We start from the raw sequence: 12,557 nt of genomic DNA, 5'->3' as shown, positions 1-12,557 counted from the left end.
TCGCTACAGAGAGACCGATCGACCAGTATGTAAGTACACGTTCGTGATCAGACAGACAACCCTATGCACGGTTCGACCGGGTGGGTCCCAACTATCATCGAGGATAAGGAGGCACTTCCTTGCGTGTGAACACATAGATGGTGGGTCTCAGCTATCAGGGGAGAGAATCATTTTTTGCCCGTAATATGGACGCACTTCCTTGCGTGCGAAGATGTAGCTAGTGGGTCCCAACTGTCAGGGGAGAAACGTTTTTTTTTGTAAAATACGGTAGCCCTTTCGGTGGGTCCCCTCTGTCAGGTGGAGGAATCATTATTTTGCGTGTAATAAGGAGGCACTTCCTTACTGCGGCCGTGGACCTAGTTATCAACCTCTCCACGTACAGTCCTCTTCCGATGGAAGTCGTTCCTTGACCACATTGACCACGCCGCGCCGAGAGCACCTAGGCGGTGGACGACAGTGAGGCCTAGGAAGGGAATGACCCGGAGCCGGAGAAGACTAGGTAGTTGTTTCCCACACGGGCGGGAGTACGAGGGTTTACTAGTTCGGCTGCAGTGTGAGGTTGTCGTCGCCGGAGAATAACAGGATATTTGGGTGAGTACAGGGATGGCCAGGCCAGCGATGGGAGTAGGGTGGGATGGTGAGGCCTGCGTGACAGCACAGCCGGCCACGGGACATAGGAGCAGGCGGCACGACTAGCGATGGTTTGAGCGGCTGGAGCAAGAAGACCAGAGGTTGAAGAAACACGATGGTCGTTGGATGGAAATTGTACGATCACTACAGCTAGAATCGTTTATATTGCCTAAGTTGACAAATCCTATGTCCGCGTCAACTTAGTAGGCCCACAAGTCAGCCTCCAAATATGGTGGGTCCCAGCTAGCAGGGGGAGTATTCATTTTTTTGTGTAATAAGGAGGCACTTCCTTGCGTGCGAAGATATAGCTGGTGGGTCTGAGCTGTCAGCCGAAGGAACTTTTTTTCACGAAATAAAGAGGCCCTTCCGGTGGGTCCCCGCTGTCAGGTGGAAGAATCATTATTTTGCGTGTAATAAGGAAGCACTTCCTTGCATGCGGCGGTGGACCCAGCTGTCATCCTCTCCACATACAGTCCTCTTTCGATGGATGTCATTCATTGATCACGTTGACCACGCCGCACCGAGAGCACCAGGGCGGTGGACGACGGCGAGGCCTAGGAAGGGAATGACCCGGAGCCAGAGAAGACTCGCCAGTTGTTTCCCACACGGAGGGGAGTATGAGGGTTTACTGGTTCGTCTGCCGTCGTCGGAGAATAACAGGAACTGTGGTGCATAGAGGGATGGTCAGGCCAGCGATGGGAGTAGTGTGGAGTGGTTATGCCTGCATGGCAGAACAGTCGGACACGGGAGGCATGAGCAGGCAGTACGGCCGACGCTGGTTTGGGCGGCTGGAGCAAGAAGACCAGAGGTTGAAGAAGTAGCACGGTTGTTGGATTAACATGCAACGGTCACTGCTGCTAGCATTGTTTATGACCTAAGTTGACAAAGCCTTTCGTACACGTCAACCTAGTAGACCCACAAGTCAGCCTCCAAATCTGTCCCAAACAACAAATAGCAAGAAATCGAGGGCCAGAAGAGCAGGGACATTGAGGATTTCTAATTTTGTCTACCTCTTCAGTCGAACAGGCGCAAAGAGTGTTATTGTCCACTATTTTTATGCATATGCATATTATCGAAAACATTTGAAGGTACTTAGTATTGTTTTTTTATTGAAAAAGAGCACCTAAGAAGTGTCAAAATATCAATTACAAACTAACCAGTGGCAAATCGTCAAGTCCCAAGTAAGTGGTGGCAAAAAATCAAAAGGCCCATTTTTGGTAAGCACTTGCAATAACCGCGCTAATACAAGAGTGTGCGTCGACGAGTGACACATTTCCCGTCAACCCCTCCCGTGTCATCCCATACCTCTCTAGAAGCATCCACGGCACCCACATTGTCTTCCTCTCAACTCATCTCTTTCTCACCATCTCTCCCTCCATTTCTCTATTCTCTCCAGACCGAGCACCGATGCCGAACTCCGGCATGCTCCAGCAAGTGTGCTATAGGGGGCTAGGGCACGGTGCTTCAATTGCTTTTCCCCTGCATCCAAATGAAGCATATATGCGACCTCTTGATCCTAATCGGAGAACGGGGCATGGAGCCGGCTAATGGTACAGCCGCCCGCCGCGTGTCGCAGGGATTTCGACCTACTTGGTGTTGTCGTCATTGTTGCAACTTGCAAGTGACCCCAATATGATCCATGTCACAAACGTTCACCTGTGGCTGGACGAGCTACCACTAGCACAAATCAGTGAGCGCAACATGGCCTATGTTGCAAACCGGTAGGTCGCGCTGAATGGTTGATCGGACGGTTGAGCATATAGGCATGTTAAGCAACTACATTATGATTTCACAATGGCTCGAGAGAAAATATTGCTTGTATGAGTGCTTTAGGTGAGTGGGGAATGAAGCTTATGAAAATGATACGATGTTTGACAAGTGATGACCACTAACCACAATAGTTTTTTGTTCTCTCAAACATAACCACCTCATAGGGCCCAGAAATTAAAACCCATTACGACATAAAGAAGGGATCTCAAAGGTTGACATGATGAACAGTAAGCGTTCATTCAGTGTAGCTTAGACGCTCCTCTACTCAAATGCCCATTGGTTCTCCCTGTGAATCTTCTCCTACTCCTCGAGCATGAAGTCGTTCTTCAGGTTGAACATCTTGCGTATCTCCTCCGTAGTTTTGCCCTTGATCATGTCGGTCATAGTCTGGGATATTAGGTTCACCAGTGCCTCGATGTTAAGATAGCATGCAGCCTAAGAGGGGGCAATAAGAACCACATAGTGTCACAGAGAAGCATTAATCTATAATGGCTATAGAACATGGATAATTAGATAGGTTGCCTTGCATTAAGATGTGTTACAAGATAATAAAACACAAAACAAGACGTAAAGTGACTGGTCGTTGTCAGAGAGAAGCATTCATATATGTAACATAATCATAAAAAAACATATATTGTTATGAGTGGCCCATTGTTTCGGCAAGTTAATCATATACAATTTACTTGCACAATGATAGTGCATCTAGTAAGTTCACACTGATCATAATAAAAAATTCCCAGGTTATGCATGACAACAATGTACATATATCAATGAAACATACAAACCACAAAAAGATGCCCTGACCTATTTACTATGATTGTGTATGGTTGGCCAATGTGTTAATACCCCATTCTAGGAAGGGTTGAGTTGAGTATGATTAATTTAGAAGATATGCTCGCCTTCTTATTTCCCGTCCTTAGTTTAGGAAAGTGGGAAGTTTTTCCTTTTATTTTAGGAATTTTGGACATCACCAATAGAGCAAGATCATGTATAACCTAAACCTAATCTAATCGAATCGAAATGAATCGAGAATCTACCTTGATGATGATATGAGTATTCCGCCCAAGCTAATATGCAAGACGTGCAAACCCAATCTAGATTTGAGTCCCTGACGGGGAACAAAAAGAAAAAATAGATCTAGAAAAAGGAGATTGTCGAACTAAAGGATATCATACCAGGATGATGTCGTAGAGGACGGTCGGGTTGACCTTGACGAACTCTACATCCCAGTTCTTGAGGTCCTCTACTAGGGTGGCGTTAGCCGCGGTATCAGACGCAACGACACAGGTGGATCCACCGGCGGTAGCGCATGGCTTGGCATGGACGTGCTTGTAGCAGTACTCGACGACCTTGGAGAGGATCTTGGAATCGACGTTGGGGATTAGGATCTCGTTGTCGGCGCACTCATCCTCGATCATGTGGCGGATGGTCAGGGACTCCATGGCGACCGCCTCCTCGACCTCAAACTCATCACCATCTGAGGTCTTTAGCATGATCATCTTGATCTTCTTGGTGTCTCCCGTGACCGCCATCGCCTGGATCCGAGCTGGGGTTGGGGTGGAAGGGCTGGGGACCGATGAACCCTTAGCGAGAAGGGGAAACTCTAGTGGCGGCGGCGGAATAAGAAGATGGAAGCTTTGTTGCGTGGTGGGTTGGGTTGGGCTTCTGGGGTCCGTCCGGGTGAGGGTATTTACGTATTGGGGCAAGGCAGGTTGGGCAATGGGTGGATGGCTATATCTATCTATCATGCCTCCAAAGGAAAAAAAAGCCAAATAATACCAAATCAGACCAAATTTGGTACGAGTTCAACGAGACCAAATTTGGTACGAGTTCAACGAGACCAAAAAACTCATATTTTCCTATTTCGCGATGAAACAACTTTGGCATCTTTGGTTGGAACTGCTTCACCACCGTCCCGAGTGTGGGCCCACCTTATAAGCCGGTCTACATGGCAAAGGTTTTCTTGTGACTATGATGTATGAGTGCAATATATGAATTGTTCAATACAAACCTTGAGGAGGACAGTGTGTTACCGATAACGCTGGCGATGGGGATTACCCAGGCGGGTATTGGACTCCCGTCCCCGCGACATCCTTCTCATGCCCGTCCCTAGCCCCATACTCGTCTGTGGTGATAAAAATATTCCTGTCCCCACCCCCGCCGAGTTTTTTTATCCCCATGGAGAAACCCATACAAGCAATCAACAACAACCTTTTATAGCATTTCAGTAGAAAACATAGCATTTCAGCACAATAAATAATATGTCGTGGCTAGGTTAGGGCTTTCTTGGGGCTTTTTTGTCAAAGGGATGGGATGAAAGGAGTTTTGGGTGGGTAAGGGCAGCAATTACATGGGGTCTACTAATTTTAAAGCCCACATATAAGGCCTTAATGGGTAAGGCGGGTAGCGGGCACAGGTAATGCTATCCCATCCCCATCCCCATCTTACGCGCGCTGAGTAAGGTATTTGACCAACCGGCTTCCCCGTAGGCATTAAAGCTAACCCATACCCGTTCCCTGATAGATTAATTACCCACAGGGACGCGGGTAACGGTTAACCATTGCCAGCTTGAGTTACCGAGGTAGGCCTCCTTCTCCTAAGTTGTGTGTTCTATTTCTACATTCCAATCTATACTATGCTTCTTGATATCAATAGTTTTTTTGTGGTAAATAAATAGGTTGTCGAGCAAGTGATGATCATGCATGAAGAAACCTGCAAAGCAACTATTCCTGGATTGAGAAGCTAAGGAGCACGCATGGTCAATGAAATGCTGTTTTGAAGAATGCCTGACTGTTTTGCTTTTTGCGATTTTATTTTAGCGAGTGGGTGATTAATTGCTTATTTTCTTCCGCTGTGTACATTTGTGTTGCTCATGCTCGGACATCTCTGCTTCTTCACTGTCATTGACAACTGACTGCCGCCTCAAGGTGCCCTCTCCTTGTTTCATTCTCTTTTTCTTTTTGAAAAGGAGGAAGACTCCCGACCTCTGCATCTGGACGATGCATGCAGCCACTCTATTAATTATTCATAAAAACCTTACAGCTTGTTTCATTCATTGTTGTTGCTTAATTGTCTGATCAGTGGTATGCTAGATGACGATGTTACACTGTCCTAAAAACTGCAGTTAAGGTCATATATACTTTGTTGCACTGTTATTCAAGTATTCAATCAGTTTTCAGACTGGATGCTGTTGTGGTGGCAGTGTTCCGCGTGGGGCTGGACATGAATCCCGGGCTGGCCGAGATGAAGAACGTCGTCGTCGTGCCCCATAGCGCTTCAGCTCCTTTCTGGTTTCGAAAGCTAGTGTATTAATACAGGCAGAAGCGAACAGTATCAATCAAAGAGTTGCTTGCTCGTGGTAAAATGATAATGTGGGCTTGGGATTCGTATCAAAGCTTGGGATTGGAATTGGAACCCCGTTGATTCTGCAAACATTGGAGCCAAGCCATACAACAAGAAATCCCATGTACTTGTTTTGTTTCCTTTTTCTTTCTGGGCCAAGAGATGGCCCCAGCCTAGTGAAACTTTTGTTCAGCCATTAACTATAATAAGGCACTCTCTAATAGTAATAGTCCTTTGTGTGTTTCAAGGGTCAGAAGCAAATTGTACCACTACCAATCAATAGTTGCTCGGAGAGAAAAAAACACTCTCTAATCAACTCCCCCCGCCGTCTCATCATAATACAAGAGCGTTTTTGACGTTACACTGGTGTTAAAAACGCTCTTATATTATGGGACGAAGGGAGTAGTAGATAGCTGAAGCAGAGCAAAAGCAGAGTTAATAAATGTCTTGTTTGAACTAGTGAAGTTGCACGCTTGTAGTCAATGATGAATGCCAAAAAGAAACATAGGGAGTTAAAATTTGTATTTTAGAAGTGTGTTAGGTTCATGTTCTTTTTAACTCCTCAAATTCAAAGAATTAATGTTTAATTTGATGAATGAAAAAGACAGGTTCATGTCTTTTTGACTGGTGAGATTACTAAGTGGTCCCTTTGTTTAGCTGCTACCAGAACTAATCTTACCATAAACTCATTTTTCAGGTTGCCTGCCCTAGTCCATCACCGGATAAACTGATGATCTGTCAAACTGGCCAGGTTGAATGGTCTGCGTCAGTCAAAATCGTGTCATATCAACAAAATGAACTTGTCAACCCAAAGAATCTCATCACCTTACAGATCGTAGATCACAGATCAGATCTGGATAGCCATGGCCTTGCGGGATCAGATCATTATCAATCCACCAACACCCAGAAACAGTGATTAAACTAAGCAGATCGGTAAAAAAAACGCTGCCATAGCTATCACTCCAAATTTTCATTTCCCTTGCACACTTCGGAGTGATAAGATAGATATACACGCTCTCACCCAATAAACCCAAGAATTACATGGCTGCACTCCACACAAGAGAAAAGAAGAGGGCTGGTTGGCATTCACAATTTACGTGGCACGTAAATAATTTTTTTTGCTGGATCTAAAGCTTATGGGGATTTTACAAGTAGGTGCTCATATAGTCGTGTGGGGTTGTTGTGGATTATCGACGGGTTCGCGTCCTCCAGACGCTCCGCGAGCGACCTGAGCATGGAGACCAGATGCCGGGTGTTCTTGGTGCATCTGCACACCAGGTCGAGGTACTGCACGGCCTCCTGAGGCATGAGCCCGGTCATGAAGAAGGGGAAGAGCTTCGAGTGCGTCATCTCCATTGTGCCCATGGCCTCCGACGCCCATCCGGAGTTGGACTTGTCAGGAACATTCCCCTCCTCGCGCTGCATCCGCCGTACTGATTCCAATCGTGGGAGCATATCCTTCTCTTCCTCCTTGAAGTGCTCCTTGGTGTGATCCTGCCAGTGTTTGATTAATTTCAGATCCACACCAAGCATGAAAAAAAATTGTGATTGCTTATGTAATCATTTGATATATTATCCTAAAGAATCAATATATAACAAATATTTACAAGTTACTACTCCCTCCTTCCGAAAAAGCTTGTCTCTCAAATGGATGTATCTAGCATCAAGTTAGTGCTAGATACATCCATTTGAGAAACAAGCTTGGGACAAGTTTTTCCAGACAGAGGGAGTACCAGATAAGGATAATGTATAATGATCCTATCACAGGAGATCATTTCCAAATACTCCGTATTTAGGTACACCTTTCACACTATTCTAGCATGCATGTACATCATTTCACTGTAACATTAACAACTACTCCCTCCATAACTTAATACAGTATAATAGTGTCAAAAAGACATCTTATATCAAGTTACGGAGGGAGTAACGAATAGATTGTAGAAGTTGTCGACCCTTCTAAGTTGGTTCTGAGCGAAACCGTTGTTGTCTGCATACAACTTAATGCCAAGATACTGCATGGCGAATCAACGCGGCAAAGCATCCATGGAAGTGCTCCTGATGATTACATGTATGATCTTAGCAGTATGCTGAGCTACGTCAACTCCTTTCATCAGCTTGGTAGGCACATGTGGATACACCTAGCTGTAGTGAGAATAAACAGCTAAAATCCAATGTCTTGCAAAGCAACTTTCTTAATTGCTTAGGCCAGGCTGCACTCTAGCTTCAGCCAGGCTGACTCTCCTCACAACTTTCCAGGCGCAAAACTCAAGTGCAGTGGTAGAGCTGTACGCAATGGTGGAGGATCCATATCCAATTCTCGAAGTTACGACACTAACCAGACCCTACATGTGCCACTGAAATCCTCAAAAGCAAATCATACAAGGTAAACAGGTCAGACCAGGCTGCACCCTGCTTTCGCCTAAGCTTTCCACTCACAATAATAATGTGGTAATATGGTAGTAGAGCTGTATGCAACTGCCATGGTAGTGGGTCTGTGTCCAACTTGAACACTAAAATTAACCCTACAATACAATGTGCTGCTCAAACTATGAAGTTTTACAGAGCAAACAGGTTGGTAGTGGCCCTTATCCAGGGCCACATGATCTTCCAAAAGTGCAAGGGACAGTAGTGCAACACAACCAACTTTTCCATGGAAGAAGCAAGGAATCAGTATATTTTTTCTCGTGGGACTAGGTGAACTCTCATCATTGTACCTCACTTTCGGTTACTACCTTTCTGAGAGTATATCTCTTGTCGGGTCATTAGCAAAAGGGGTACTGATTATGAGAGGATAACATCCACACCAACAAATTACTGGTGGCACTTTTGCCTGAAGGCAGTAGACAAGCCTTGCAAGTCACAAAAGGTGAAGCTTGCATATCAACCTCCGCGAAATGACTTTTCATATAGCACAATTCCAAAGCCACCTGCATATTCTTTCCGATATATGATACTGAAACATACTAGTAGCACAGTCCAAATACAAACTTGCAAGATCTCACAAGCAATGCAGAGTACAGAACAGTAAAGCTTTAAGCAGAATAAGCTAGATGAAACAGCCACCAAATGCAATTAGTGGTAACCACCAAATGCACAAGAAAGCATGTACGTACCTGCAACGCCTTGAGGCGGACGGAGAGGTTGACCAGCACTTCATAGAAGAGGGCGCTGCCCAGCTCCAGCGTCAGAAGCGTTTTTATATCCTCCTTGATTCCGTTCATCATGGGCAGGTGCTTCCCGTGCTGCTCCTGAACCTTATCGCACACCCCTGCGCATAAAATAATTTTAGGATCAGATTGGACTGCAGTTACTCAATCATACGGGCGTGATTAAACAACAGCTTAATTAAGCTCTTGGATCGAGGTTAACAACAAGGGCGTTTGGTCTAGTGGTATGATTCCCGCTTCGGGTGCGGGAGGTCGTGAGTTCGATTCTCGCAACGCCCCCATTTTTGCTTCTGTTTTGCACTTGGAAGGAAAATGACAAGGGCATTTTTCTATCAGTAGCTTCTGCTCTACTACACGACATCACTGTCTTTTGTTACCTTGTTCGTTTTTACCAATCGGATGAGAAAAAATGTCCATGTGCAGCTACAAAGGTAAAGGAACCAGAAGCATTTTGATCGACAAGGAACACAGTAGAGAAAGGAAAAGAGCGCTCCCATCCCCATCCCTTCCTGTCACGGCAGATTCTGCAAATCCATGAGAATTCAGCAGCACGAGTACACGGCCGGCGCAAAGCAATTTATAGTAGGGACGCGGAGCAGTTGCCCACAGGCGGTGAATGCACCCGGAATGTCAAAAGGGACAGGGAAATGCAGAAGACGACACTGAGGGAACCGCCCAATTGGAAATGCACCTTATAGTACGTCAAACCCTCAGAAATCCTGAAGTTAGAGTAACAGAGAAGCTGAAATGCTGAAACGAATGGGGAATGGGATCGGGCTGAAATTGACCTGGGAACGAAGCCCTCTGGATGTCGGGGAACAGCACGCGCTCCTCCATCCTGGCGTGCTCCAGCATCACCTCCATGGCGTCGCCGTACCACTTGCCCAGCCTCCGCACCTCGGCTCCCTCCACCGCCACGCTCCGCCCCTTGCCGGCCTTCTTCGCCCCCTTCTTCACCATCTCCGCCAGCTTGGCGGCGACGCCCTCGAGGTGCCGCTCCGCGCTGCGGTGCTGCAGCCGCACCATCTCGGCCACCTCCTCGGCGGCCGCGGCGGCCAGCGAGGCGCGCGCGGCCGGCGGGCGGTCGGGCGGCGCGACGCGGGGCTTGCCCTCGAAGCGCGCGTCGACGTGGCGCAGCAGCTCGTCGGCGGCGCCGCAGAGCTCCGGGTCGGCGGCGGAGAGGCGGAGCACGGGGCGGCCGAGCGGGGCCGCCTCGGACGGCGTGAAGTGCACGGGCGCCGCCGCCTTGTAGAGCAGCGCCACGCGGAGGCGCCACGCGACGGGGCAGCCGTCGGAGCCGTACACGCGGACCACGCCCCCCCGCTCGGCGTCGGCCTCCGGGTCGACGGAGACTGAGACCGAGGGGGATCTGGCGAGCGCGTACGGCGACACCGTGGTGGCGGCGGCGCTCCCGCCGCCGCCGGAGGCCGCGCTGGAGTTGGAGGGCGGGGAGCCGGCCGGCGACGGGCAGCGGCGGCGCGGGGAGGGGGAGCAATTGCCCATCGGGAGGCGGGCCGGGGAGAGGAAGGGTTTGGGGGGAGCTTACTCTGGGGGGAGGAGCCGGAGGGAGGGAGGTGGCGACTGGCGAGGGTTGGGGGAGTGTTGAGTCGCGCTGCGTCGGGCTGCGGGGCGAAGTTGGCGGAGGGGGGGAGGTGGGCCCCGGCTCGGGGGGCGGCCGTTTTGGTGCTGTGTCTGTCTGGGTTTTGCGATGGGGAGGGAGGGGATCAGAGACTATCTTTCGCTGTCAAGAAGAAGAGGATGAAGAGGGATGACAGGGAATGCTGATTTGCTTCGGAGCAAAGTGTTTGGTGGTTTGGGTGCTGTTACCGGTGGACTGTTGCCCCTGTCTTTGGATTACTCGGTCTCGGATTTATAAGAACCATGTGCTGCGAGCAGATCTTCCTGTGAGGACCATGGTGAGATTTGAACGCGCTAAAAGACGCAATGTATCTTTTCCCATCAGGAATTTGTGCTCTTATCATAGGAGAGGAAACATTCTGGTATGTTTGTTCTGTTGATTTCTGAGGCGCGCATCTGCTCGTACGCCATCTTGCGAAGACTACAAACGTGAAAGAATAATCCATGCTAACGATAACATGTGACAAATGAAGCGAAGAACAAAAATGGCGCAAAGCTCAAAATGAAGATGCCAAAAATCAGCCTTGCGTCATAAGAGATCCACACAAAGTGACTTCTTCGAACAAAATGTTCCCACGGAGTCGGTTGCTGATTCTCTAGTTTGGTATTTTCGTCGTGGCATCGCGTCCTAGCCTTGTCGTGTGGCCCCCTTTGATCATCCATGCCTAAGGCATGCATCGGACAAAACCACGACACAAGACCGTGTGAATGCATGCAAGCATGACATCAACAACATTCTACGTTTTTGAATTTTTCATGATTTTTTTTCTCAATTGGTGCATTCAATTCACAATCCGCTCTCATTAGAACCAAAATTGATATGGTTTGTCGACTTTTTTTCCGATGAATAATTGCCATGCTGTGGTTTGGCTATTTACAAGATGTATGTGTTTTATAGGCATTTCATTATCAGGTTATAATACATGGTTTGCTATTATGTAAGACTTGCACGATAGTACTTATATGATTTTTACCCGTTGATAACACTTCAATACTTACTATTTAGACTTGGATAACATTGCAAAGTAACATCATTTTTTATCTGGTAAGCGTATGCTATTAGGATGGCAATCGTTCACTACTAACACAGAAGCCTCATATCATAACTTGGCAACTCGTGTTAACAGAAGAAAATGCATCAAATAAAATGCTATTGTTTTGAGGTTCGCGTGGTGAAGACAAATCTCTAAAATATTTAAAATCGACATATTGCTAATCGGTTTCACAATTTAAATAAAAAAGAATTTGATTTTTATTCAAAAATTAAAATCATGATAGAAGATTTATATACGCACCTCCTCTCTTTATTGGGGAGATAATCCCAAGAAGAATTGGTTGCATTTGAGGACATATGTGGGCATGTGTTCCACAAAGAAATTTTGTTGATTGTAATCTCATTTGATTTACATGTTTTTGAATATTGTACAGAAACAACTTTTTTCTTTAGAGAAAGTATGCCATACCAAACACTATATTTCTAGTCTTCATTTGAGCCTTAAATTATGCACACCGCAATGCATCAAGTACAAACATGGATCTTTTTTGTGGGCCATTATGGAATTCTTGAGTAAAAAACATGCTCAACATTTTATGATATTGACACGCTGCTGGAAATGATTTTTGACGGGAGTTTGGGAGGAAGAAAGTGAAAATGGATAGCCTATGGCTTATGTCAGCTTTGTAAGAGGGAGCTGGAGATGGCGGCGCACCTCCTTTTCAAGTGCAGATACACCCATCACGTATGGGAGGCGGTCACATACCCCACTCGTCATAGACTCGATTGCTAGCCAACTTTTGCCACAAGTGTGGCGACCGATTTGGCCACCACAAAAACTGTGGCATGCCACAAATATGGCTGCAACCAAACATTTGCCTCAATTTACCACACTTGTGAGACAAAAGTATGGCAAAGTGTGTATGGCAAGCAAACATGCCCTTGCGCACGGAGGAGTGTGGAAACTTCACCTCTGTCAAGGGTTAGTGTGGTGTCGCGGCAAATATCAATGACAA

General features: G+C 47.0%; 1 protein-coding gene, 1 non-coding gene and 1 pseudogene across 2 annotated transcripts; 1 reads left to right on the top strand and 2 right to left on the bottom strand.

Annotated features, from left to right (window-relative positions):
• Positions 1 to 2,661: 2,661 nt before the first annotated feature.
• LOC125547025 lies at positions 2,662 to 4,045 on the bottom strand (annotated as a pseudogene).
• Positions 4,046 to 6,676: 2,631 nt separating this feature from the next.
• Positions 6,677 to 10,734, bottom strand: LOC125545354. The gene is made up of 3 exons (XM_048709271.1): positions 9,698 to 10,734; positions 8,856 to 9,010; positions 6,677 to 7,236 (listed from the first exon to the last, which is right to left on the bottom strand). The coding sequence occupies exons 1-3, from the start codon at positions 10,410 to 10,412 to the stop codon at positions 6,877 to 6,879; spliced, it is 1,230 nt and encodes a 409-aa protein (XP_048565228.1). The 5' UTR covers positions 10,413 to 10,734; the 3' UTR covers positions 6,677 to 6,876.
• On the top strand, positions 9,117 to 9,188 carry TRNAP-CGG. Its single transcript has one exon. It is a non-coding gene; the product is annotated as a tRNA-Pro (tRNA).
• Positions 10,735 to 12,557: the final 1,823 nt, after the last annotated feature.

Source organism: Triticum urartu, chromosome 3 (assembly GCF_003073215.2).
Source record: "Triticum urartu cultivar G1812 chromosome 3, Tu2.1, whole genome shotgun sequence".
Taxonomy (NCBI): domain Eukaryota; kingdom Viridiplantae; phylum Streptophyta; class Magnoliopsida; order Poales; family Poaceae; genus Triticum; species Triticum urartu.
The sequence above is the reverse complement of the archived record's forward strand: the minus strand, read 5'-3'. Positions and strand labels throughout refer to the sequence as shown.

Coding starts and splice junctions, on each gene's coding strand:
- LOC125545354 (XM_048709271.1), bottom strand. CDS start 10,412: ATGGGCAATTGCTCCCCCTCCCCGCGCCGCCGCTGCCCGTCGCCGGCC. Junction 9,011..9,697: donor CCAGAGGGCTTCGTTCCCAG/GTCAATTTCAGC, acceptor TTTTATGCGCAG/GGGTGTGCGATAAGGTTCAG. Junction 7,237..8,855: donor TCCGCCTCAAGGCGTTGCAG/GTACGTACATGC, acceptor AAACACTGGCAG/GATCACACCAAGGAGCACTT.